The sequence below is a fragment of the Neolamprologus multifasciatus genome, chromosome 19 (genome assembly GCF_963576455.1).
Source record: "Neolamprologus multifasciatus chromosome 19, fNeoMul1.2, whole genome shotgun sequence".
NCBI classification, from domain to species: Eukaryota; Metazoa; Chordata; class Actinopteri; order Cichliformes; family Cichlidae; genus Neolamprologus; species Neolamprologus multifasciatus.
In genome coordinates, this window is record NC_140457.1 from 6310965 (window position 1) to 6338895 (window position 27931).

A 27931-nucleotide genomic window follows, 5' to 3' on the forward strand; every position below is an offset into this window, starting at 1 on the left:
AATGTTTTACTTTTACGGAGTATGTTCAATTTTCAACTTCCTTTTGAGTAAGTTCAAATTTATAGAAATGTAACTCAAAATTTAGACCCAGTGAGTCAGAATTTTGAGATGCTCACCTGGAATTGGCTTATGGGCAGCAAATAAATAAATAAATAATGAAAACACCAAAAGTCAGTTGTGGAAAAAAATCCATATTGTTCATTGACTAAATAATTTTTTTAGTTTTTACTATACATGTGTTGAGATTATTTTCATTTAACACTTTTGTCTCTCAAATGTGCTATTTTTTATGGTAAGTTTGTCATGGTTTTTCCTCCTAAATTTAATACTTTTATTTTATATAAGCATACAGAGGTGAGCTATTATTATCATTATCATTATTATTATTATATATTTTTTATTTTATTATTATTATTTTATATTATTATTATTGTTATTGTTGTTGTTATAGTGTAATTAATAAGCTAATCTTTTTTTGCTCACTTGTTAGAAATTGCACTGCTGTCAGCAGCCGTCTGTTTTTTAAGAGAAAAATGTTTTATAATCCAGGATCAGAAAAGCAGGTGAGCAAACCAGTAAATACAGACCTTCAGAGTGTTGGTAGGAATCAAACTGGAATGTATGCTGGCACCAGTGAAACTGACCGACGTAAATGAATATGTTATTTAGTTTCTTTCCACAAGTCTGAATGAAGACACTGAAGCAGAATGGAGTAAAATATAAATACTGACCAAATAAGGGGAAAAAAAGTATTTTCTATTTAATAAAAACTAAACTTTAACACCTAAATGAAACATCTATCGTCACTCTCCACAATGATAGCTCAATATTTTGTGGGCTGTTTAAAAGCCTCCACACACATCTATGACAACAGCACTCCTCAACAGCAACCGCTTCCCAGAGCAGGGCTGCAAAACATGCTCATTAATGGCTCGATGAACATATCAAAGACCACGTGGTGATCTCCCCAGATTACATCAAACAGATGGATTTTCTATTTGGAGGAAATCAAGCTAGTGCAACCATTCCTGTTTATCTCAAATTACTTAATTAGTTGAGCCTGAAACAATGTAAGATAATATACTAATATATAGAAACAATTATTTTAAAACAAGCAAAACTGTAAACTGACAAAATGTTAAGTTATCATTAACATGTGTTATCTAGAAGTGAGCAAAGATCAGTCAGATTACAGCAAATTAAAGACATACTGCCTGAGATTTTAGGCCACTATGCACTTACTTTTGGTTAAATTGTGGTTTAGGTTTTCCCTAACTTATTATGTGTTTGTATTCAGGCAAATGTCAGATAAGAAAACCATGAATTTAAATGTCATGTCACGTACTTCAGCTAAGGAAAACCCCTTGAAAATATCAACTGATTTCAAACTGTAATAATGAAAAGTGAGCGTCCTCATGTTGCAGTTCATGTAACCCAATCTTTGTGACTATATAACCGTTCCACAGTGTGATAAGGTAATGCCCTCACAGCCACAGTGGTTTAACAAAGCTTTCATTGAATCCTCCTCCATCTGCTTATAACAGGACTGCAGAGAAGTCTGTCAAGGACAGCTTACACAACACGGAGCTGCATCCTCTTTTACTGTAGCCACTTACAAAACACACACAGATACAACGTTCTTGTGTTTAGGCAGTAGGAAAACTGCACTTTGTAACTGAGCCATGTATTCCTTTTGGTGATTTTGAGCAAAGAAGGTTAGGATCAAATTTAGTTTTAGCAAATTTGTACCAGAATTCTACTGATTCATGTAAGATTGCACACTCTGAGAAAATAAAGTACATTATTGTATCTTTAGAGATGCTTTTGGGCTGTACCCTTTAAGGTATTTCTCTTTTACCCTAGACAGGACTTTAAAGGACCTTGAAAAATCTAGATAAGATACTTTATCTATCCAAAAGTTGGGATATTCTCGTGTTTCATCGGCTGGAAATGTAACCAAAAACTATTTAAAACTGTTCAAATAAAGTAGAATAGCTCAATAAAATAAAATACAATGTAACAAGACAAAAAAGCTAAATAAGTCAAAATAGAAGTAGCACAATTAAACAGAAAAAAGTTAAATAAAACAAAAAAGAGTTCAATAAATAAAAGTCTAAATGAACTAATAGAATATGATTTAAAAAGCTGAATCTAAGACACCATGAAGTCAGTAAGTCAGTGAGCTCAGACATGAGTGGATGGTTCAGACTGATAAAGAATTAAACTTGTCAGTTTATTAAATGTATTTATGCATCTTAAATAAAGGTATAATTTTAAAATCCATGACTAGAGGTTTTACAGAATTTTGGTTTACATTGGGCCAAACACAGACCAGATGTTGAAAGACCTTAAAATTATACATATGTACCCAGTAAGTCCAGTAATTTGCTTTAGGGTGTACACAGGTGTGGACATGTAAGATCAAAAGACCACGTGGTCTTACATGTAAGATCAAAAATTCACTTCGACTGTAGCCCTTTTTCAAAGTGTTAGATTTAAATTACACTAAACCAGACTGCTGTAAACCTGGGGGAGCACATTAAAGAAAGGGCTCCTGTCATGTAGCTGAGCTGCCACTTTGCAAGGCAAGGCAAGAGCATGCACTGTAACACACAAGTCATCTCACCCTGACCCCACATCACGGTTCACAGCTCCTGTTCCTGCTGATTTTCCGGCTCAAATGGGTGTCACTATGCCACGAGCAGCCTCAGCAGCAGCAGCAGCACTCTCAGCAGCTTCCCTTATTGTAATTCCACTTTAAGGCAGAGGGATGCATGAACCTCACGGCCTTGAATTCAAAGAAATATCACAGAGTAAAGGGTAGCTGGATCAGTTTTGTATGACACAAAGAAAATGATGCATTTTAGACATGAGGAAAAAACACAATTTATAAACATTCAGTCACATTGTCTTGTTTAAAGAGCTTTGCAAGACCAGCATGTACCGGCATGAATGCACAGTATATGCGATAATGTGTATACTGAGCTGATACATGTTTTCCTCCGGAACAATCAGACTCAATCAATATGACCTACCAAGATTTATTAGGACAGATTTTTTTTTTACTGTAGAATATTGGACGGTAATGGAACAACTGCAGTAAACAGGATTGATCAGTATAGTGGAAACCACATTGTATAGATCAGCTCTGGAATTGATTTACATTTAAACTGTTGGACTCGTGCTCACAGTTGTATTGGAAAGAGAAATGTCCTGTGGGACTTCTGTAGTATCACTCTCATGAATCTTTCAAGTCTCTGCAAACAGGTGTAATCAGAATAAACCTCAAACTAAGTAAAACTCTGTGCTCTTCTTGTCTTTGAGTTGCAGCACATTTCCACACCTCCCCGAGTTGGCTTCTGGCTACTATGTACCACCACTATCGCCAAGCTCTGCTTGTAGACCAGAGGGGGGGTGGGGGGGGGATTTACCTGGAGATAACTGCTGCTTTGCTTTGCTATATCCATGCATCTATCTATTCTGGAACATATCCCAGCTGTCAGTTAATGAGCCAATTCAAGGATATCAAAGATATATTTTAAGAAATCCCCATAAATCCCCATGCAATGAGCATTGAACACTTCTTCAGCTACCATGCCCCTCTAATCTGGCACCAGCTCACAGTTTGGGTTCAGGAGACAGACACTCTTTCTTCTTTTAAGATTAGGCTCCAGTCTTTCCTTTTTGATAAAGCTTAATTAGGATTGGATTTGTTTACCCTGAACCAGCTCTAATTTATGCTGCTTAGGGCTCAAGTTGCTGGCATACTTCCCATGATGCACTGAAGATTTCTTGAGCTCTCCCCATCTTTTCTTTCTCCCTAAGTTTGTGTTTTGTCCTGTTTGTTGTTTGTGGCCTCTCTCTTTCTCCTCACACCCCAACCAGTCGTGGCATGTGACTTCCTCCTTTGCGAGCTTGGTTCTGTTAAAGAGGAAGGGAGATCTTAATATTATAGAGTCACATTATAAGGCCTCTTCAGATGGCCACTGTTGTGAACTGTTGCTATATAAATAAAAGTAAATGGAAATGACACAGTTCATGGCCCCAGTTGGTCCTTTGCGTGTTGAGGAATTAGTGAGAAAAAGCAACACAGTGAGGGCCAGATGGAAACTTAATTTCAGGCACGCTGCACTTCTCTTCTGTCTGCACACGCACGCACGCACACACGCACACACTTTATTTATGCACCTGCTCCACACTTTTCACTAAAATTCTCTTTGCAGGGAAAATCAAAAAGACATAGTTTCACTGAACCCCTGCAGCACTGGCCGACCTGCTGAAGCGCCACAGAGCTCTCCACCCACTGTACTTGCTCAGTTCTTCCTACGCACTGAAACTTTGATTTTGTGGTGTTAAATGACTGAAGGAGAAGGGTTGGGAACTAACAGCATGATTAAATGTTGCTATGACCAACAGCAGGCTCCCCTGAAAAGGCTGGAGGACTGTGTGGGGGCACCTGTTTGCTGGTTACAGACTGTCACCATGAGGGAGCACCGCTAAGTGGATGTGACTGCTCTGATTGCACTCCATGGGAAAGCGAGAAGAAATAGCCTACCTCTGATCATCAACGCGTCATATAATGTTTCAGCGGACGCCCCTCCCCCTGTCTCGTTTTTTCCCCTCACTCAACCTCTCCTTTGACTCACAGAGGCGGCTCACCACTGGCGCACGGACCGTGGAGGATACGGGCAGAAGATGGCTGACTTAGCCGGGCACCGCAAGCCCTCGGCGGCATCACCAGCGTCACACGGGCCGCTGAAAAGCTGCAAGACACCCGCCGTCTGGCGACTGTAAACAGCTGCCTCTCTCAACCCCTCCTCTCCCCTCCTCACCGCAAATATTGACAGAAGTATCACAGAGAAAACATGGCAGAGATGGAAAAAGAGGGCAGACCTCCGGAAAATAAAAGAAGCCGAAAACCAGCTCACCCAGTGAAAAGGGAAATAAATGAAGAGATGAAGGTAAAGGGGGATCTGTGCCCAGCTGCATGTGATTACGCGTGGAGTGGCTGTGAGGAGCGTGCATGTGTGTTGAAGCACTAGCCAGGCAGTGAAAGAAAATACGATGCACTGAAGTGCAATTGGCTGCGTGATAGTGAAACTTTAATTTATGATGTTTTGATTTATCCAAGTTCTATTGTCACATCCACGCTGAACGCCAGGCTCTAAGCGCAGCCTGCCAATACCGCCTTGCACAATGGATGCGGCACCCATTCACAGCTACTCCTCTACTATTAAGTTTTGAGTCAGTGGAGGAATACTGTCGCTTCAATTCATGGCATAATCTATCCGTTTGTGTGCCCTGCCTTTCATGGCTCACCCAGAGTTAATGGAAAATCCAGTGCGTCAGTGAAGGCGTCAACAGAGCTTCTACTATTACTATTAATACTGCTACACTACAGCGCAGGGGAGAGCGGCCAATGTGCATAATTAGTGTAAATCAATGGGGGAACACTGGTTTCCCCGCGATGCTTTTGTGGGTTTGTCTCTGACTGGAGATGTTTTTGTATGCCCGCGTTTGTGTGTGTGCTTTTGCTAGTGTGTTGACCAGCTGCCCAGAGGCGTGTGATCCAGATGTGCGTCTGTGAGCTTTACGCACCCGACAAGAGCACATTGTCTCCCGGGATCGACCTGCACGATTCTCCCCCGTCGACATTCAAACACACGTTGTTTCTATTCCTGTGTTTGCTATTTTTTTCTTCGCTCGGTACACATTGTGATATTTGAGCCGCGAGCTCCGTGTGGTTCATTATGGAGCAAAAAAAAAAGAAAAAAAGAAAAAAAAAAGAAAGTGCTCGTGGCGTCTGTGTGTGTGACAGAGGCAGGCTGCGTGTCCGCTTTGTCTACATCTCCTCATTGTTTGTACACATCTGGCCGGAGACGCAGAAACACCCGGTGTTTTCACTGTTATGGGCTGAATGTGCAGGTGATCACACCGAGAATAACTGCGGCAATTGTAATTTTTTTCTTAGGTTGTCAGAGGAGATGCGAGGGTGCTGGCTTTGAGCGAGTCCTGAAACAACCCTGGAATAAAAATAAATAAATAAAAAAGAGCTTTTTTGTATGTAGACCCCTCCAAAATACCCGCCGCGTTCACGTGTCACTGCTTCACTTATTTATTTATTATTATTTTTAACTGTACAAAGAGGGTAATGTGCACTTTGCTGATAACAAAGCAGCTGTCAAAGATGCATAAGAATGGAGCAGTAAACTGTAATAATTTTGCACAATTTCAAACCAGTGCAATCTACTGTTATTGTCAACATTTGCTTGAACAGATGCATGCCTTCACTTTTAATTCTCAGAGTCCTTGTTTGTCAGATAAAATTCATTGTAAGCCTAGAGGAAGGAGAGTCCACGCTGTAACAGAATTTTAATTGAATGCACATTTTTTCGTGATGAAATGAGACACATTTTCTCAGGAAGAATAAAGTTAACCCATCTTTCTCGCTCTCTCTTTCTCTCTCTCTCTCTTTCTTTCTCTCTGTCTGATCCTGATGGCAGAAGGGAGGGATGCAGGGTTGTGGTGGCGGGGGCGGGTGGGTGGGGTGTGTGTCAGGCAGGGTTTTCTCCATGGAGAAATTTCCCTAGTTCTAATACTAAAGGTGTTCTCAGAGGAGCTTTTAAAATGTGCCCAATGTTTCCCAGCTGCCTTTTAGGCAGAAGGAGGTGTCTTCCTGTCAAATTCTGTAGCGCAAGTCTAGGTTTGATTTTTGTCAGTTCTGTCATTATTTCAGACGTCAGCTATCAGGCTAAAAATCTATTCGCAAAAGACACAAATTTAAAAAAAAAATCACACTGAATGTCTCATCTGATAATTTATCACTTTGACCAAGTAATTATATGATGCCAGTCATCAGTCAGAAATGATGTTTTATTTGCAGGTCTGTGTTTTGCTGTTAGATGACAGATTTTGTGACACGGGTCATCATTCAGGATTCAGTAGAATTGACATCTCTTGCATGTTTTGGAGAGGTGTCATGCCCGTTAAACATCTCATTTGAATGGCAGCAGCTTAATTTGTCATCACTTTTATTTTTTTAAAATTTCGAATATGTGAGCAAATAAAGCTGTCAGCAGCTCGTGGATTTTAAGATATGACAATAAATGCGTACGGCAGTGCGGCGGATACACTGTAGAGCTGTGCCGATGGTGTGGAGGGAAAAGTGATGCCGCCTCGTGACAACTCCAATATCTCCATCAATACCAGGGGAAGCTACTAAAGGGAGTAGCAGATGTGGTTAAGGTGTCAAAACACCTTTAAAAGGCTAAACAAGTTCGATTGCAGCTCCTTACACAACCTTGGATTTCAACTCTCATTACATCACGCAAGCTGTTGTCTATACACAATTAATTTAAGACACTGATCCAGTGGTAGAAAGTTCCACCTGCATGCAGCCTTCACTTTAAATAACATGATTAATAAGTGTAATTTGGCACATGTAAAACCTGGATTCAGCTTTCTGATGCTCCCTGCAGAGCTGCAGTTAATTAATATTATGCTGCAGAGTTGCATGATGGTTGCCTCCTTCAGAACACCAAGTCCTGAGTTTAAAAGTATTGATTTTCTGCAGAAAACTTTTAGGTTCTTCTGTTCAGAACAAAAACAGACCTGATTTGTTCTCGTCTCCTCTTAAGATTCTCTCATCTTCAATAATACAAACCAAAGCTGGAGGAAAACACAGAGGGAGAGAGTGAGGCACACAATGTGCCCTTTTGAGGGATCATACTCCTCTGAAAAACTAAACAGTCTGACAGTGTTTCCTTCATCTGGCTGCTTAATGTGCGCCATGGTAAAATAAGCCTCGGTGAGTAATCTAGGAGAAGGAGGAGTGGGCTTGGAGGGGATATGAAACGCTGGAGAGAGGGGTAAGAAACAGGGGAGAAAGGAATGTATACAGCACTGGGCTGGCTGAGCTGTAAAAACTGTAACCTGAGCGTCTCCGCTGTATCACATATCAAGGAAAGTAAAGGGAAATGAAAGCAGAGGAGAGGGAGAGGCAGAGGAGGAGAGAGGGAGCATGGGAGTGGAAAAGTGGAGAGGAAGGAGGAGGAGGCAAAGAGGAAACTTGGCGCGTGGATTCAGGAATTTTATCATGGTGTATTGTGTCCTGCTCTGGTTTCCACCCGCAAGGTATCCAGTTTCCACCATCATCATTACCACAAGCCCTACTGGCCATGTTTGGGTCTTACTGGAGGGGAAACAAGGGGGAAGACAGACAGAAGCAGGGTCAGCTGCTGAAGTTGCGACGGAGAAGTGTCAGCTTGTGAGGCGAAAGTATCAGGATTAGGTCATCAATAAGCTGCTAATTATCCTGCAGATTTAAGTGAAAGCTTGTAAGAGTCCCTGTGAAAAGGGTATTTTACTGCAGATGGTTTCCAATTATTGACTGTATCGATCTGGGGTAGGCAATTAATTTTCCCAAGGGGCCACATGAGAAACAATAGGCCACACCAGTAGGCTTCTAGAGAACTAAATTTAATATTGAGCAGAACTAAGTTCAGCTTATTGGTGGCCTTTGGAAAATGAATTGCTCACCTCTGGTATAGATAAATACACTTAAACATCATAAACATACTGTGAGACCCAAACCTGTAGTGCACAAAGAGGACATCAGAAATAGCATAAGGAGTTACAAAAACATTTGGAACTGCAACTCAGACAGTGAAGCCATAAAAATCCATGACTATAGACTGTATATAAAAGATGGAAATCACCAGTTTGTCACCATGTTATTCTTTAGTAACTATATTTGAACGAGAGGGTCGACTATTTGCTAATGCTGGCAAGCTTGGTGAGCAAGGTACCACCCGTATGCAATGCACACTTGCTAATAAGCACTACAATTTAACTTACTAAAAGCAGTTGCACTGACTCATTAGAGTGCCCATTGATACGTTTAATTGCACCTCTCTCAAATTAGCCTAGCATTTACCTGTTGGTCTTATCATCTTTACCACTGAAAATGCATGAATTAAAATTTTTAAACTGGGATTAAATGTTTGGTGTCCGTGAGTCCTCTTGGGTCTAAGTCAGTGGTTCCCAGCCTTTTTTGTACCACGGACCATTTTCTGTCCAACAATATTTTCACGGACTGGCCTGTAGGGTGTCGCGGATAAATAAAACCAGTACCGGTACCAAACAGAAGAAGATTTATTCATAACACATGGGAAAAGACCCAAAGAAACCGGGTTAACGATAAAAACAATGAAAAATAACCATATAAACTGATAAAAACCCTGAAAACCATAAATGTCACACCCAAGCCTCAACTCTCACGGCCCGGTACCAAATGACTCACGGACCAGAACTGGTCTGTGGCCCGGGGGTTGGGGACCGCTGGTCTAAGCGTATGTCACTTAGACCAGCGGTCCCCAACCCCCGAGGAGTAAGCAAAGAGTAAGCATGAGGGTTGGTGCACATGTCTGCATGACTTCTCAGACTCATCCGTGGAGAATTTACATTGCAATGCACCAGCTAAGCATGAGCCCTAGGCAGTCCAGCGGTCCGTGTCCTGTCAGGAATTGAGTATAATCTAAGCCTCAATAAAATAAAATATTCAAGTCTAAGGGTGAGTCAACCTCAAGTGGGCATTTGAGGAACTTGAATTTTTCACACGTTTATTTTGGCTTCATTTCTCATCTATGTTGCAACTTGACGGGCATATAGGAAGTAACCTTTAAAAACGCTCAAATCCACATCTACAAGGTCACAGTGACCCTGTAGCTGCTTCAACACCTCTTTGATGGATTGTCAACTGCATATGTTAAGCTTCATAAATACAGTCCTGAAGTATTAGATTGCACTGGATGAAGTTGTCTGCAGTAATGTAGTGGCCTCTCACTGTTAGAGATGGCAAACAGTAGCATCTGCTCTGACAGCTCAGTAGAGGTGCTGTCGCTGTAAGTCACTGCATTTACAAACAGTCTATGTTTATGTACCTTTGTGCCTATTTGTGAGTTTTCATAATTTATCTTTAATGTTTCCTTAATACACTATATAGCTTTGTCTTTGTTTTATCACTCTCATGCTTCCTGCTCTCATCTGTGCTCAGAGGGTTTTGCATCTTCAGTTTTCTTTAATTGTCTATAAATGCCATCTACCTGCCTGTGACTGTAGGTGAAAATTGTCCTATATTTGCATAACCCGACTTCGCCGCTCACGTTAATTAACACGCACAGTACCTTTTAAATAAAATAAATGTAGACCATAAATAAACCATTTCAGGAGAAAAGTAAAGGTGAAGAGTTTGAATTAGAGAGGCAGTCAGCAAACACAAGCAATACTTGGAGTACTTATTTCTCCACTCATCACATGTTAGCAGAGAAGGATAGAAAAAAAGCAAGCGTGCTTCATAGGTATTGTATTTATACTGTATATACAAAGATATTTAGTGTTATAATCCCCCCCCCCCCCCCCATCCATGTTCTTGTTACATTTCTCATTTCTTTGTTTACTTGAAAGGGACAGAGCCCATAGATTAACAGAAAAAATAACCGGTAAATGAGCCAGCTTTAGACTTATGGGGTAATTTTCATTTACTGCCCTTGGCCTGTTCCTACAAGAACAACAAGAATATCAGTGATCATTCCAAACTGGATCTATCAGGTTTTCCAGTGACTTAGCTTCTAGAGGTTGCAAGTATCCTAGAATGGCTGTTTCTGGATTATAAGGAGATAAAGTCCATAATAGTGGAGATACATTTTACATACATACATCATTTTTCCAACAGCATTGCAGGCACTTTAAATCAGGATAATGATAAATGCTTAAATCTGAAAGCCTGCAAGTCAACAAACCGATTCAGTAAGTCAGCTTTAGCGTCTGTTCCTGTCCACAGTGGGCTGACATTAGCCACTCGTGTACTGGTCGTAGCAGACCAACTCAACTTTTTTTTGGTATGAATTCAAGCCTCACTGTAAAAGAAGGGTTATTCTATTTCTTCTTTTGTTTTGAAATGCAGCGTATAATTATCTTTGGTCATTTCATGGCTTTTTGAAACCGCAGTTCTAGAGCCAGCAGTCGGTCCCTGCTGTCGTTCTTTCTCTTTACTGCCTCACTGACAAAAGGGCACATGGGTAACAGCAAGTAAAGTTGTAGTTTTCACTTCACATCTTCACCATTTCATGGAGAAACCAACACAGTGATGAATGTTCTGTCTTATCATCAGTCAGCATGAAAAAAAAAAAGAATTCAAGGTCGATGTCGTGTGAAGGTCCCGAGACTCTGAGACATCCACAGGGCTTGTTAAGTCGGGTTGAAAGGGTGTGCTGAGGAAATTTAAAGGTGCTTTTTGTCATTTCCATCACCAAATTTTGAGAAAAAAATTTAACTACCAGAAGGTTAAAGGGAATAGATAATGCTACTTTCAGCTGCTTCATCATTCACGGAGGGTCGCCACAGTGGGTCACTCCACATCTTTGATTTGGCATAGTTGTTTTAATGCCACACGTCCTTAGTGAAGGCAAGACCAAACAGGGTTTGTGTCTCCTCCGGGATCAAACCAGATGTGTTCTTCTTATTATGTGAATTTTCTCACAGCATCTTCTGCTTGTACAAATCGATATTACTTGAAAGTACCTGCTGGTCCTTGTTCAGCTTCGATTGATAGGTCTTCTGCACAATGTAAAATAAAGTAATAGTGGTTGTTTTAGTATTGCTTTAGTTCATTTAAACATTGGAATTTTAACAATAAGTTCCTTTAAACAGATAATCCACCTTATTCTTTTGCATTTTCCCACACAGTCAGAGGTAGTCTTCTAACTGGCTTTTACCTTCAGTTCTGCATTCATCATGTCGGGTTGCTGTGTTTGCTCTGCGGAGCTAGCCCAGTTTCACAGCACTGTTGCAGAACCCCCTGCTGCTTTCGTGTTTGATGATCCCATTGGAAAGATGCACAAAGTCCAGAAAACTTGTTCTTGACCAGGCTTTCCAGGGAGGCACCGTCCCCTCTGAATAACTCAAAACATGAGGCAAAACACATGCAGTTAGTCATTTTTTCCAGTGAAGAGCTTCTTTAAAATGAATCCATTGTTTTACTTCACCAGTGAGTAGTTTATAGTAATATCCCTCAGCAGGTTGGCTGCAAGGCATTATAAGTTACACGTGTTTTTTTAAAGGCTGTAAAAGAGAATCCACCTTAGAGAAACACCAATTTCCTCTGATTATGAGCAAAGACTTGAGCAATCGGTAACATCACAGGCATTCACAGAAGCTTTGGGAAAAAGATTTTGCAGGAACTTTAGGCCGAAGGTAGAATCGCCTTTATTTCTCTGTCTGCACTGCAGAAACTGGAGACCATCATGGTTCTTAGAGCCTCCTTTAAAAGTTCATTATCTTTTTTACCTTTATCGTTTTACAGCATTGGCAACCACCATCAAAACCAAGTCCAAATGCTGGTTAAAGATAAGTCGTGTAAACAACATCCATTGATGCAAAACTAGAGAAAATGAACTGACAGGGAAGTCCAAAATTTATGTGAGGGAGGGAGTAATGAGCAAGTTTGACTCCTCAGAATGAGATATGAACTTTCTCGAGATTAGCCAAAATCAGGAAATCAGCAGGAAACACACTTTGACCTCAGTTTTGTCCAAGGCTCTCGGGAAGCCTTTGTGATTATTACAGCAGATAAACAGAGATTTTGTCCATTATGAAGCAGATAAAAAGGCTATACATCCAGTGTAACATACAGATACCTGCAGCTGCCCTTCTGCCTCTTGCTCTCCGGCACATGCAGAGCCAAAGTTGGTGCCGCTGCTTTGATGAGCCGCCAACAGGGATTAGATTCCCCTCTTAATAACGCTCCCCCTTTCTCGAAGTAGTAGGGTGACTTAGAGGACAGGATGGTAGGAAGGAAAGGGAGACACAGAGAGATGCTGTGTTTTTGTCTTGGTGATGTGGTTATTTTACAGCTACATCCGTTTACTCAGGAGTACATTCAGCCTGGGTTATGCTCCATCTCGTTTGTTCAAAAGGAGGATTTTCTCCTGGGTGATTTTGTTCCTCTCGAGGTTTCATCCTTGCAGTTGGGCTAATTGCTGCACTTGTGCCTGCCAATTTGTGCGCTTCGAGTCTGTCAGCACTCTTCCTCTTTTCAGGTTATTGTTATGTAAGTCGCCCATAAATCTTCCTCTCCATTAAGGTTTCATTAATTATTCCCTTAATTTTAAAGAGGCCATAATGGGCTGGTTAACAGCCTTTTCATTTTATTTTTAGAATTTTACTGGAATATTATTGACTTTTTAATGTTCAAAAAAACAGACATTATTTTAAAAAAAAATACTCTGTCGTAGGCATGTCGTAGCAGAGCTTTGAGTTTGTGTAGCTAATTTTTAAAAATTGTAATATTTAAAAAAAAATCACCCTTTTAAATTCTGTAAAGGTTTATTAAGACTTTACACTAGTAGGAGAATAGCTGCTTTGACAGGTGGCTTGTATTTTATTTTTATTTTCTGTGTCTTAAAATTAACATTAGATTATTTTTAGACGTATCTGAGGCATGCATCCATACATAGAATAGGTTCATCTTGCTAGCCATGGTTGCTAGTGTTTGGCCCAAGTCACTCGGGACTGCTCAGCAACCCCCTGACAAACACCAGCTTCTTTAGAGAAATGTGTATTCCCCTATTAGTCGGCAAGTGGTTGCTGGGAGTCACTAGGTGAAACTGGTCACTAAGAAGTATACGTTGGTATATGGTGTATATGTGTGTATAGGTGTATGATCCTAAACTGAAACTGAAATCCTTGCGATTGCTTTGGTTGCTAGCAGATTACACGGAAGACAGATTTTTCTGCAAATATCTTCCAACTACTCACTAAGTGATAGTGAAACCGAAACATATCACATGAAAATGCTCACTTAAAGGAGCTGCTCCTTTTAAAATGTCTGTTGCAGCAGTAAGGTGAATATTCTGTGTTTTAGGATTGCGCCATACTCTTTCAGATTTCTTCCATCCAAACATGTGACCAATTTCACCTAGCTACAGCCAGCAACTTGGCCTTAGGGCCACTCCTGGTTACAAAAACCAGATGGCATATATAAAGAACGATTGTAAACCAATGGGGTACATCACAGTGGTTATTCTTATCTTTTATATAGAGACTATGGTAAGAAGCTATAACCTTGGATCCTATAAGGGTAGGCATTTAGAGCTACTCAATTTCATATGTTTAGACTAAAATATTTTGAAGTTCAATTAATTTATATGAAAACCAAGTTAATAATAATAATAAACTATTTTGCTAACTGACTGACGGTTCAGCCATAATTGAGGAAAGTGGTTACAGTTTCTCATTTGTGTGTTTTCTTTATTTAATGAGGTTCTATAATATGTCAAATCTAGTAGTTTTAGAATTGATATATTTATATAATAAGCTAATAATAATTCTAATCGTTAAATGGAATGGTAATTAATTGCAGTCCTAATTTACTGTGTCCTCATTATCTGCCCCGCATGTGTGTGGAAGGACTCTCTGGTGTAAATGGAGCACAGATAAACACAGTTAAAGTGAAAAAAAATAAAATAAAACATGTTTAGTTAAAACTTCAGGAGGCAAATTTGTGACTATTTAATGGATGTGGAATGTGTTCACAGCGTGTCTTAGTGGGTGACAACAAGGTTATGTATTTAGCTGTCAGCACCTAACTTTAGCTCTGCTCAGGACGCGGTACTAAATCTGACTCCCAGGAACCTTCAGGCAGAAAAAGCACTGCTGTCACTCATCATTGTTCAAGCATTAGCGTCGTTACATCTGCACACATGAGCTGTCCTCATTAACAGCCTTCACTGCTTTAACCACCATTTTTAAAAAGCTCTGTGGCAAAAAAAAAAAAAAAAAAAAAAAAAATGCAGGCTGCGATTATGAATGTTTGGATTAGACTTTAATTACTGTAAATAATCACTGCAAATCCTTTCATTGTTGATGGTGATGCTGTCTAACCTTGAAACCCACAGAGCTCCAGATGTGCGCTCACATGTGCTTGCATGCTAGGCCTGCAGGTACGGCATGCACATGGATGTTGTGCTTTGACTTCACCTGTTATTGATTCAAACTGTGCCCTGCACCTACCCACTGACCACCCCACCACAGCGGTATTTAATAACAGACAGATCGATAAATACTGTCATTCTTCATTAATAAAGCCATCCCTACATTTTGGCTTCTTTTAACTGCCACACAGGTCTTCCTGCACAGCACTGCAGAAAAACTATAGGCTCTGTGAACACAGCCAAACTGAGGTAAAACTGAGCCAAGAGTGGTGCTACTACTCTGTGGTACAAATACAACACAACCTGAATTTCTCCATAAAATGCTTAGAAATGGACCAAATGTGCCGATGAAGCAGGAGAAAATCTGCCTCTGTCACTCCTGTGCATGCCACAGTGTCTCAAATATGCAAACAGTGCATGCTACAGTGAATGTTGTGTGTGTGAGAGCTCATTCCCACTTGTTTTTTCCCCATGATATAATACATATAATACCACTGTAAGCAGTATTCAAACTGCAGTTATCATTGGTGATTGAGTTTGTATTAAATAATTAAGCAGATGCATCTACCTGTTGTCTGCAGACTGGAGCTCCATGCACACCAGGGCACACTGTGTCAGAAGCCATCAAAGCAGACTCTTTCTTTTCTTTTCAAGAGCTCTACAGGGTATTTTATTGCGAAAGTACACCACCCTGCCTCCACCGAGACTCTCCAGATTCATTTTCTTTCCCAAATTAAATTCTACCCTCGGATACGGTCACTTTATCACCCACAAAAAAACACAAAGTGATGCTGCAGAGCTGCCTCCATGCTACTCTCTCCTGAGAAATCTGAACTTGCCTAACTTTCTCTGTCTGATTACTTTGGTGTGAAACAACACAGGTCAGCATAGGGGCGTGCAATGAGCTGATACCCCATCTTTCTACACCACCACAGGCTGTTGGAAGTCAGATGTTATTCAAGTGCATTTTTATTCCACGTGAGCCTTTCATGTACATCTTTGCATCGAGTCTGAATGTGTTTTCCAGATCTGTGTGCGCCAAATCTTCCATATCAAAACATTTCTTTTCTTGGTTTTGCACAGGTGGTTTAAAAAGCAACATAGTAACATTAAAATGAACTCAAGAGGGACACGTTTTATAACAAGTCACATGAACTTCAATAGTAGATGCCAACACTGCAGTATTGTTTGGCCTGTTGATATGATGCTTTTAAACCACAGCTGCATAAATGCAAAAGATTCAAGGCAACACGATGATGCTAATTTGTAGCTGAGCTCCTGATCATGGAGGAGGACAAATAAACAAACTCACAAGACATTTCATGCATTATACTAAGATATATAATGTAGAAAAGACAGTTATTCATTTTAATATGAATGTATACGTGGACAAAAACAGGGCTCAGGCTTTGTCCTGTGACCCATACACCGCACAGTTAGTAGCCTAATTTTCCCATAAACTACATCCCCATCCAACAAACATCTAAACAAATGAACTAAAATAATAATTGCAACACTCCTTAGTTTAGATTTAAACTTTATCATTAATATTCTCATTACTCGAGAAGAAAAACAAAGTACTGATTATTAAATCCTTAGCAGTGACCCTTCTGACCTTTCCAAATCTAAAGGTGACCTTGCTTTCGCCATCGCGCCCCTCAGCTTTTTGAACCTGAGGAGATAAAGCTCCATGACTTCCTTTAAATCACTTATCAAAAATCTTTTAAAGCTTTGTTTGACTTGTCTTTTATCAGCTCTTATTTTTAAATTATTTGAGCATTTTTCTGCTATAATTACTGTATTGCTTTTATTCTTTTAATGGTATTTATTAATTATTCTGGCATTATTCCACTTTTGCTTATCTGTCAGCCTCCCTATTTACACGCGCTTCTTAATTAATACTGTTATTATTAAAAGTAGAGTTACCTCATAAGAAAGTAACGTTAAGTTAAATGCACTAATCGCACTAGCTGCTGCATTTTTTTTTTCATCCAAATTCAAATTCAAATTTTTATTTGTCACACACACACAACCATACACAGTATGACATGGGGGTGAAATGCTTGTAGCTGTACAATGCCCGACCATTAAATGACAGAAAAAAGTTTTACAGTATTTACAATTTACTACAAAATTTACAAATTAACTTAGGAATTTACAGTAAAAATAAAAATAAAAACAAATAAAAATGTGCAAACAGCAGAAAGAGATTATAAAGATTATAAATTATAGGAAATTATAGGAAATGTGTGGTGGTGCGTGTGGTGATGTGATGTGTGTGAGAGTCCAGTCTTATAGTGATGTGTGTGGGAGAGTACAGTCCTACACCTGGTTCAGGGCCCGAATAGCCTGGGGGAAGAAGCTCCTCCTCATTCTCTCTGTTTTGGCCTTAAGGGAGCGGAAGCGCTTCCCAGACCTCAACAGTGAGAAGAGTCCATTGTTGGTAACAAATGTGAATAATATGAATTAAGGCTGGCTGTGAGTGTCAGATGTGCTGGGTGGCACCTCTGACACTCACTCCACTCCACCCTGACATGATCGCCCTTGCTGTGTCGTATCGATAGGAGCTGTTTGTAATTGACATTTAACTGCTTGTTGTACTGATTAGTGAGTGACGCCTGCTGCCATGATGAAATCATATACAGAAAAATTGCAACTGACCATTAAATAATGAACCAGCACCTCTGATTGAGCGTGTGGCGGTGCACCTCACAGTACTTTGAACTTAAAGTTTTTATTGTTATGAGAACATATGAATGCATTACCCTAACTATTTGGAAATAATCCCTTCAAAGTGCCAGCGTTCCCTCTATGCTGATAGTTTAGTGACCTGTGACTAATATCTTATCGCCAAGTCCAAAAAATTATGGCGGCTTTATTCTCGGTCACTGCTGAAGTCTGTTTCTAAAGGAAGAACATTTTCATCCGTGTTTCAGAGTCAATTGAGAGCTGAACCATTTACAATAGTTTACGGTTCAGTGATCAGACGCTTCTGGGACCGTTCCAGCTGAGAGGTGCATGGTGATAATGGGCTGTATGCATTAGCGGGGTTATGATTTTGTTTTGAGTATAGTGCTTATTGACTGTGTTGTGAGAGGATGTTATGGAGGAAATACTCTTTAATGTTTCACCTGCATTGAGTTTTATATATTCATATTCACACTCTCTCTGAATTGCATCACAATTTGCTATGTCTGCGGTGACTGTTAGAAATGTATTGCTATGCTCAAATCAAGTTGGGTGACACTATGTCACAAGATGCAACTTATATCATTTACTGGACTGGACATTAACTGTGAAGTGTTATTTTCTGCTGTATTAATTGACTTAGTTTGTGTTTGTCCAGCACTTGGGAATGCACAGAAAATCTCCTTTGTCTATGTTGTTTGTTGTTGTTCTTTGTCTATTGTTTCAGTCTTGGATTAGCCAAAGTTTCGAATACTGAAGTCAGTGTAATTTAAAGGAATCTATTTGCTCCAATCTGCTTTATGTACCTGATTTGTCCTTTTCTCTGATATCAGTTTAAAATTAACTCCTTGCTATGGTCATCTCTAGATGAGTAGGCGGGGCTTATAAACACTAGGTTCTTTCTAGGGAAAGTGAGCTTCCAGCAGCTGGAGTTAAAATGGCTTGTTTCAGATAAAGCATTTACTAACTGGATGTCTAAAAGGTCAGCATAAGTAGAGTCCATAATTAAACACATAAGAGGTGGAAATGAACATAATGGTTCTCCTTTAGCATCTAAAACAGGACTTAAAAGCTAGCCTGAAATGACAAACTCTAGCCTTTGGATTTGTAGGAAGCCCCCTGGCACTGCAACCAACCTAGAAACATTTTTATGTATAATGTTAATAAAAACAAACCTTGTGATTTTCTGTTTTTATTGTGGAGGGGATTACTCAGAATAAATATATTCTGAGTAATCCCTAGCCTAGTATATTAAGCTAGGCAAATGAACAGAATTTTTCCTAATATGTTCCTAATAGAAATTGAAAGCTGGATCACTCCTACTAGTTGCATTTCCAGATTGGGAGGTCAGAATACCTCCATCAAGCTTGACTTAAAAAAAATCCAAAGTGGGTGCTTTGAGCACCAACAGTTTGAAAGATGAGTGATTTTTTTGTTTTTGTTTTAGACAATTGAAGACTCTCTGTGAAAATGTTACTACAGCACATCAGTGCTCTGTAATGTGTTGTTATCAGCTGGTATTTCTAACAATGATAACCTGGCAGCTTGGATATAATGTCATTGCCACCTCTGTTTTCAAAGTAAATGGATCACAGATTTATATTAAAACAAGCCAATATTGATCTTCTCATCTATCTCTTGACAGGAAAGAGGATGTTAAATATGACTTTTATTAGTCTTTATACTCTCATGCTAAGGACCAAAACAGTGTTCAAGGGCTATAAACTATCCATCCAGTCAATTTTGGGATATGGAGCCAGCTGTCATGGGTGAGGCAGGATACACTGTGGACAGGTCGTTAGCTTGTCGCAGGGCTAATACACAGAAACTGACCATTCAGTCTCACATTCACACATCCGGTCAGTTTAGAACAACCAATTAATAATCCCATGTATGTCTTTGGACCGTGGGAGGAAGCCAGATTACCCAGAGAGAGCCCACACAGGCATTGGGAGAACATGCAACATGCACAAAAAAAAAGGCCTAAGCCTGGATTTGGACCAGGGACCTTCTTTTTACAATAAGAAATCTAATTCTAATTCTGCCAATTCTAAAAGGTGGCCTTTCCCCTAAACCAATCAAAGAGCAAGTAAAACTGTGTCTGATAACAAAAACAAGGGGAAAAAATTAAATGAAAAGGGTACTACAGAGGGCACAAACCCCAGCTTCCTGGGTTAAAGTGTTGTGACTTTAACATTCATGCCATGGATGAATGCACAAAGGTAGGCCTCTGCTGCCTCAGTCTGGGTGATAGGTTAAAATTTTCCATCTGGCTACTGTCACTCCAAAAACCAATGAGTAAGAGTGCATTTGCATTCATATGTTTCTGCAGAGCCAAAAAGAAGGAGACACAGTGTTTTGGTACTTTTTGATTTGCAAATTAATTTACCGGGTTGAAAAGGGTCGACTAAATCACCACTGCAGATGTGTTTGTTGAACCCAATCAGCCTCGTAGTGCAGCACCAACAGTGATCCAGGTAAATAGGTTGAAATACGAGACCAAGAAAGAGCAAGGGAGTTTAACATTTTGATGTGAGACTGGGTTGTTTGAGTGTAAGTGAGGTTCCTGTCTCCAAGGAAGACTTATTTTTGGGTTTCTTAGCATTGAATGACATAACTGAGGGAATCAAGTGTCATTTAAGTGATGCGGGGAAGCTGTTTTAGCTGATCAGAAAATCTCAAAGACCAGTAACAGCATAAAAAAAACATTAGTCTGTCCCTTATCTGCACTGTTACTGTTTCTTTACTGTACTGTACTGTTCCAGTTACTGTAAATTGATACATTTTCTATGCTGGTTACCATTCTGTGATAGGGTTCCCATTCTCTTTATTACACTCTGATAAGATCCTCCTCTTTTATTGTGCAGTGATAGGGGCTATTAGTTCAGCCGGCTGCACACTGCAGCGTTTGGACAGGAGTTTGCCCCAATTAGGTTGACCTGTACTTATGAAGAGGACACGCAGCGAAAACTCCACATTGCGGTTTTCTCTTGACACAGAGTTAAAATTTTGAGTGGGATCACAATGTCTCTCCTTAATTAGCTGAAGAAATGTGGACAAATCTAAAGAGCGAGTCAAGGTCTCAAGAGAGGCGCCAAAAAAATGCAACAAAATACCAGATTGCTGCATTAGCATTTGTAACAAATGACCTCAAACCTCATTTATCTTCTTCTTGTTCCAGCTTGGGTAACATTAATATTTCATGTGAAAATTTACTTTTTTTAAAAAAAGAAGAAAAAGAAGAAGTTTCTGACCTTTAACTTGCTATTATTTGACTTTTACTATATCGCTGCTCATTAGTATTGTATCACTGTGTATAATTAAAGCGGGCTGACAATTATTTTTTAAGCCCGACTGTTCCTATATAAAGAGCTTTGTTCCTTCTCTTTGTGTTGCAGAGTTTTGCAGAGAACACCATGAATGAGCTGCTGGGCTGGTACGGTTATGACAAGGTGGAGCTGAGAGACTCTGACAGCCTGGAAATAGGGGAGACACCACAGCACATCTCTGTCCTCAAAGGTATACAGCTTTAGTGGAAAATATGATCAGATCATATCTCATGGCATGCTGTTTGTGTGTTAACAAGCAAGCCTTATTTTGGAGCCATCAGCAGATTTCTGTACTTACTTTTGTCCTTACTGGATTGATGATGCGTCACATCGCCTTGAGGCGAGTGCTGTGATTTTGGTGCCATATAAATAAAACTGAATTGAATTGAACTGAAATCTAGTCAATATAACCAATATAGCCTGAATATAAATGATGGGTGTAATCTCTGGTTTCTGTGGTCCCTTTCTAAATACCTAACTTTACTTTATTTCCTCATTTTCTGGAGAGGTCCAGTTCAGTGAGCAAACAGCTGATGAGCAAATCACCTTTCACTCAAAATGTCTTTGCCCCTAATTCAATTCAATTCAATTCAATTCAATTCAATTCAATTCAATTCAATTCAATTCAATTCAATTCAATGCAATTCAATTCAATTCAATTCAATTCAATTCAATTCAATTCAATTCAATTCAGTGCCAAATTACAACAACAGTCGCCTCAAGGTGCTTTATATTTTAAGGTAGAGACTCTACAGTAATACAGAGAAAACCCCCAACAATCCGCTCACTCTCTACGAGCAAGCATATGGCAACAGTGGGGAGGAAAAACTCCCTTTCTATAGGAAGACACCTCTAGCAGAACCAGGCTCAGGGAGGCGTGGCCATCTGCCACAACCAATTGGGGGTGAGGGGAGGGAGACTGGACAAAAGACTCTTCCCTGTGGAAGAGAGCCAGAGATTAATAATAAGTAATGATTCGAATTCTGTATAAGTGAGGGAAATAGTTGAGTGAAGAAGAAACACACAGTGCATCATGGGAAGTCTCCATTAACCTAGGGCTATAGCAGCATAACTAAAAGACGATTCACCGTGATCTGATCCAGCATTAATTATATGCTTTATAAAAAAGGAAAGTTTTAAGCCTATATAGAGTTTCACAAGGCTGTAAACAGGTTTATTTTAGCTTTCAAATCATACTTTTAAGGATTTCATCCTATTGGAACTGAGTCGCCTTTGGAGCCAGCCTCAAGTGGCCACTAGAGGAACTGCAGTTTTTGGCACTTCCACGTGGGCTGCTTTTTTTATGGGTTGTCATATTTACAAGATGTTTAAACTCTTTTAATGTCTTCTGAATATCTACTTGCCAAATCTTTTGTGCAGCATAATCTTTTAATCTGCTACATGTGCTCAGAGCTGAATAACTTATTAAACTTTTAACTGCTGTTTGGTGCTTTGCAGGTTGTGCACTTTAGGTTTAATGCAGCTTGTTCAACCTGCTGCAGCCTGAATAAGAGAAATCACACTAAAACAAACATTAAAGTTGTACATTTACAACCAAAACAATGACCTGAATGATGCTACGTTGGTTGATTTCAGAAAGGTCTGGATTTACCTTGAAATCCAGTCATTTTTTTTTTAGTATTTTTGCTTCTACTTTGGTGAAAAATATTGAGTCATAATTTAGGTGAATCTTGGGCATTTACACTCAGAGTATTTGCAGCAAATGCTGCTCATTAGTTGGTCAGTAAATGCTTTATTTTACTTAACTTTTCCCATCTAGAAAACTCGTTGCCAAAAATCCCAGCTTCAACAGAGAACAGTGAAGGCTCTCCGGATCGAGCCAACAGCTTTCATTCGTTGCCAGCCTCCAGGAACGGACTCACAGAGACCTCCACCACGCCGTCCACCTCCACGCCCAGCACCAAGGAGCATGGCAACCTGCCCATCATAGTCCCCATGATCCCCCCACCACTGATCAAGCCCCCTGCAGGTACAGAGCACTAATGCCATTTTGGAGAGATTAATGCAGCAGATTAATTGATAAAGTAGTTTAGACTTGCATGTAAGTATGCATGCATGCATGTCCTTGATTTTTCAAGAGCAGTAAAACGTGATGCCTTCTAGAAATAGGAAAAAACTGTTTAAAAGTTGGAACACCAGCCACATCACAGCTTGTGTAGAAAGTTACAACTGTTTTCTGCTTTTATGTTACGAGGAAGGTTACTTATTAAATTTGCAAAAAGATCAAGGTCATTTTCAACCCATCACTGATTGCTAATATATTCACTCAAATGCCGGAAAGCAAACACACACACACACACACACAGAACAGTTGTTTCTCCAGTCTGAAAGAAGAAATGTCATAGACTTAAACCACAGCTGCTCTCCAGACTGACTGGATTGCAATGAAGATACCTAAATGCTGATTCTCCAGCACTTAGCATGGAAACCCAGGATTTATGCAGTTGTGAAGGTTTCGGTTTGTGCAATGGTCGGAAAGCCTTCGTATCAGAGCAGAGGCAGGCGACTAATGAGCTAGCTACCTGCTGTACACCTTGTTTTTCTCCACCTGCCCAAGTGTCAATATTACCCCATCAAGTCTCTGAGGAAATGTCCACGTTACTCGGCCAGACAGAGGGCTTCATTATCCCTTGCGTCTGCTGTGGACAGGAGGCTGGTACGCCCCGGCGAAGGGAGCAAGCCTCCTTGGCATCGCCCAAGAGGAGTCCCCGCTGGCCCTGCCTAGGCGGGGAAACAGATGGTGCGGTCCCACTTAAAGCCCACCAGCACCAACTAACTACCCGGCCAACACCTCCCTCAACTCCCCCACCCTCCACCTCCACACATACACTGAATTATTCATGTGCCCCCGCAAAATCCGACAAAGGACCTTTTGAGGTGCAGGTACGGCGAATGACGGTGGCATTTAGTACGGAGGCTGCATAATTACTGGCATGTTTTTTTTCCCCTGCTCATGCAGATGTGAGTGTTTTCAGATGAGCTTGTTAGGATGTGCCAGGATGTGGGAAGGCGAAAACAACTCCACCTCAAGATGTCTCTTTGTGTGAAAATGTTGAGATACTGTGAAAGATGTTGTGATTTCATATTGGCCTTCGATCCTGATCATTATGCTGCGGTGCATGCATTTTTCCGAGCAACGTACAAACCCTGATCCACCCACTCAGTCAGCTTAGAATTAAGATATTTTGTCTTTTTTCTCTTATCGCCGCAGTGGGCAGCTATCCAGATAGACACAAAAAGGCAGAGAGTGTATAGGAATGAGAGCAGAGGGGAAGCTAAGCCATAAAATATGCATGTTGGGTCTGCTATGCTGTCTTTAGTGCCCCAGGGAGTTATTCCTTTAATTGTGAGTTAGTCTTTACTTAAAATCTGATGGCCCTGTAGATCCATTAAGCTCCACAAGAGGTGAAAAGCCTGGCCAGCGTGCGATAGGGAGGTGAACAGAGGTGAAAGACTAATGGGCCTGCGTTTTTTCGCCCTCACACCCGCGTATAGTCATAATGTGATAATTGGGAGATACTGGAGGGAATCTCGGAGGATCTCTCTCATTTCAGCAGCGGCGGCACTAAAAGCCCGCAGCTCATCATGAGCAGTCACAGTTTACCGCAGAAGAGGCATTTCGCTGTCACTGAGGGTCTGTTAAAATAATTTGTTGACCACACAGCAACGCGGCAGCTGCATGCAATACAATTACATTCACGGTTGAACAAGGGAATACATTTGTTGTTGTCATAAACATGATTTCGAGAATTAAAAGGGGAATGTGAGGGGGTCAGCTGCAGCTGTACTGTTTCATTTTCCTTATTTTAGTCATATATACTGTAACAATGCTTGGTGCTCATATTAAACACGCCAAACAGCATATATCCTGGAGTCCTATGAGCCAAAAGCTCAGGCTTCAGAATATTCTTAACCCTCCTTTTGTTCTCTATGCTTGCATCTAAATGATGTCATAGAGAGGTGATATTTCTAATATGATTGACTGATTATGATTGATTTCTAATGATAACTGTGAATGCAGTAGCTCTACTCACCAGAAGTTCAAGTCATCAATTTGCGAGGGGCAGCCAATCAGTAGAAAGTTAGCCTTAATAGGAAAGGAGCTAAATCAGCTTCAGCCAGAGAATGAACTAATGTGCTGCTCCGAGGCTCTGTATGAGATAAACGAGGACTATTTTGAACTATGAATTATGCAAAGCTACTCTACTAGAGTCCAAGAATAACAATACCCAGAAATTACCATAACTGGTCCCCTTTACCAGACAGATGAGCCCTGGATACCTTTTAAAAATCCTTTTTTAAAATCTTTTTTATCCCAGAATAAGCAGAAGTCAAGCTCACTATATCTCACTGTAAATTGTGGTAGGCCGTTAAATATGGCCTAAATCCACACACTTAAAATAATACTTTATTTTTATTTACGAGTCAGTCCCAGAACAGAAATTTTCATTATGTGCTAATATAATGTAAAAATGCTGCATATTACTGTAATTATCACTATGTAGCACCTTAATTCCGCCTGTTATTTTTTATCCCCATGTGGCCTACATGTCCCTGCCTCTACTATTTGTTTTTTAGCCCCAATGGGACTCAAACAAAACATCCTGAAACAGTCGGAAAGTCAGAAAGTGAATTTCACTTGTAGCACTCAGGACAACTTATACAGCTGCTATTTCAACATGAAAACTACCACTAACTAGATAAAAGACAAATTCAATTCAGTCTCATTTATATGGCACCAAACCAGAAAATCTATCACCTCAGTGTGCTTTTTATTGTATGCTAAAGACCCTACAATATTAAAAAGGAAACCCCAACAACCAGATGACCACTTATGAGCAAGAACTTGTAACTAACGTCAGACTAAGGCTCAGCTGGGGGAAGTCATCTGCCACAAACCGGTTGAGGGTGAGGAGAAAGTGAAGTCAAACACATGCCTGATCAAACTTCTCTACAAAGGTCAGATCTGCAGTTTATCATTTCAGCTTGTTGAATTGCAGTTATGCATCATATCTGCTGTCTGTGCAGTTCGAAAGCCTCGTCTCTAAATGAATTGTTACATGCAGTTTGTTTGCAATTGATATTGCAGCTGCTGTGATGGACGGGTAGAGAAGATCCAGCCACACTCATATATGAAAAGATAAACCCTAATCTGACCATGATTCACTGCATCGCTCACAGTTAGATCGTGCGGCCTGTGGTGCAGTAAAGCATTATACAAAGCTGATTTATTTTTACATGTTTATTGACTCTTATAAAAGTCTGCTACTGATCTCAGTAAATGGAAACGGATGTCCCCTTCCAAGTGTGGATACAAGAGGGCGACACACTGCAGACAGCGCTCTGCAGGAAATGCAGAAAAAAATAACATCAAACAGATTGTTTTCTTCTACTGTGGTGTAATTTTTATTCATTCGTCCTTTAAACTGACAGTATTTTTGTGCTGTTGCATACTAGGAATATAGCGCATATTAATGTCATTTAAAAAAATATACATTACAATGTTATTGTAAACACTGTGGTTATATTTTTAAGGGCTGAACTCCATTAGTTAAAGTTCATAAATGTGACAATGAGAGCAGCAATAAATTATAAGTATTCCATAAGGCTTCAGAGTATGCAGGACTTTTCTGGCTCCTGAATTATTTTTCTGAGGGGGGAGAAAAAATATCCCACACACCATCCAAATGTGAACGGTGAAAGGGTTCAAAGAAGCCAAATTAGTCTTTGTTACCAGGCTGTAAGCATGTTTATTTCTCTTGTAAGGTTCAAGATTGACTCACTTCCGTGAGACATTAGAGGAACTGCACTTCCATGTTGGCTTTGTTTCTTGCGTGTCCACTTGGAGAGAGCGTACAGTCGGCAACACACATAACCTAGAAGTAGTACCTTGAATAGCGCTTTTCTACTATAAGTGAAAATATTGCTTTGAGTGCTCACAATAAGTGAGCACTCAAAGCAAACCTTATGCATCGAGTGACACACATTCACTTTTTTCCTGTATATAAGACCAACAACCTTCTGAATGGTACCGTATGCGCTCTACCACACAACCCACAAGGCTGCACAGTGGCACAATCCATTACACTGACTATGTAGCATGTTAAAGATCAGGTAATGTATCCCTTCTGTTGAGTAACACTGGCTTAGGTGTATTCACTTGTAGATGTAATTTCTGCCCAATTATGGATTATTCAGAAAGTCGCCGGAGGTCACGTAGCACTAAAACAAAGCCATAAGTCATAATAACAGGTCGGAAAAAGGGTCATGTGCGAGGGACGTGACTAATCAGGCAGGGACTCATCAAGGCATCTAATGTGGGTGTCTGCATCATTATTTCCATAAGTCCCAGAAGTTCCGATTTCTTCCTGTTTAGATTTCAAATGCTACACATTTCAAAATGAAAACATATCAGTGTGGATACGGCCCAAAGTGTGCCTGTTTATTTAGCAGTTAACAGACATCCTATAGCTCCAGTCTTTGCTGAAACACCATAACCTTAATCTTGTTGTGAACCTGTAATGTGAATATATGTTTATCACAGCGACTGTCCTTGTGGGCTAAATTTGTATATGTATTCAGTTTTTCCCCTCATGTTTTTTAATTTTGTTCTTTTTCTTCCTTTCCTCTGCCCTAAAAGTGCTCTCGTCATGAATAATTTTGAAATTACAAAAATAAAAATAAAGTGTGATTTCACATTAGGTTTTACTGTTTATATGGAGACGGTGGAAATCAGGCTTGTGTAACGCGGAAAACTTTTAACTCATGTGTTCCATTTGTGTGAAACACACCTCACCAAACTTACACCTTTGATGGCACAAACTATCAAGAGGACGCTACACCTCGCAGAGACTCCTGCGTCATCTTCAGCAGCAGCAGAATACATGCTTTTGTCCCTTCAAG

At 40.1% G+C, this 27931-nt stretch overlaps 1 protein-coding gene across 4 annotated transcripts in view; it reads left to right on the forward strand.

Annotated features, from left to right (window-relative positions):
• sobpa (sine oculis binding protein homolog (Drosophila) a) overlaps positions 1 to 27931 on the forward strand; it is a 62634-nt gene that overhangs the window by 724 nt on the left and 33979 nt on the right. For 3 of the 4 annotated variants that reach the window (XM_085143598.1, XM_085143600.1, XM_085143601.1), the window contains exons 2-4: positions 4649 to 4961; positions 21077 to 21197; positions 22788 to 22997. In XM_085143598.1, coding sequence (XP_084999724.1) covers positions 4866 to 4961; positions 21077 to 21197; positions 22788 to 22997 — 427 coding nt within the window. In that variant the 5' untranslated portion in view covers positions 4649 to 4865. Of the gene's footprint in view, positions 1 to 4648; positions 4962 to 21076; positions 21198 to 22787; positions 22998 to 23576; positions 23769 to 27931 lie in introns of all 4 variants that reach the window. The other variant, XM_085143602.1, reaches the window with a different exon arrangement.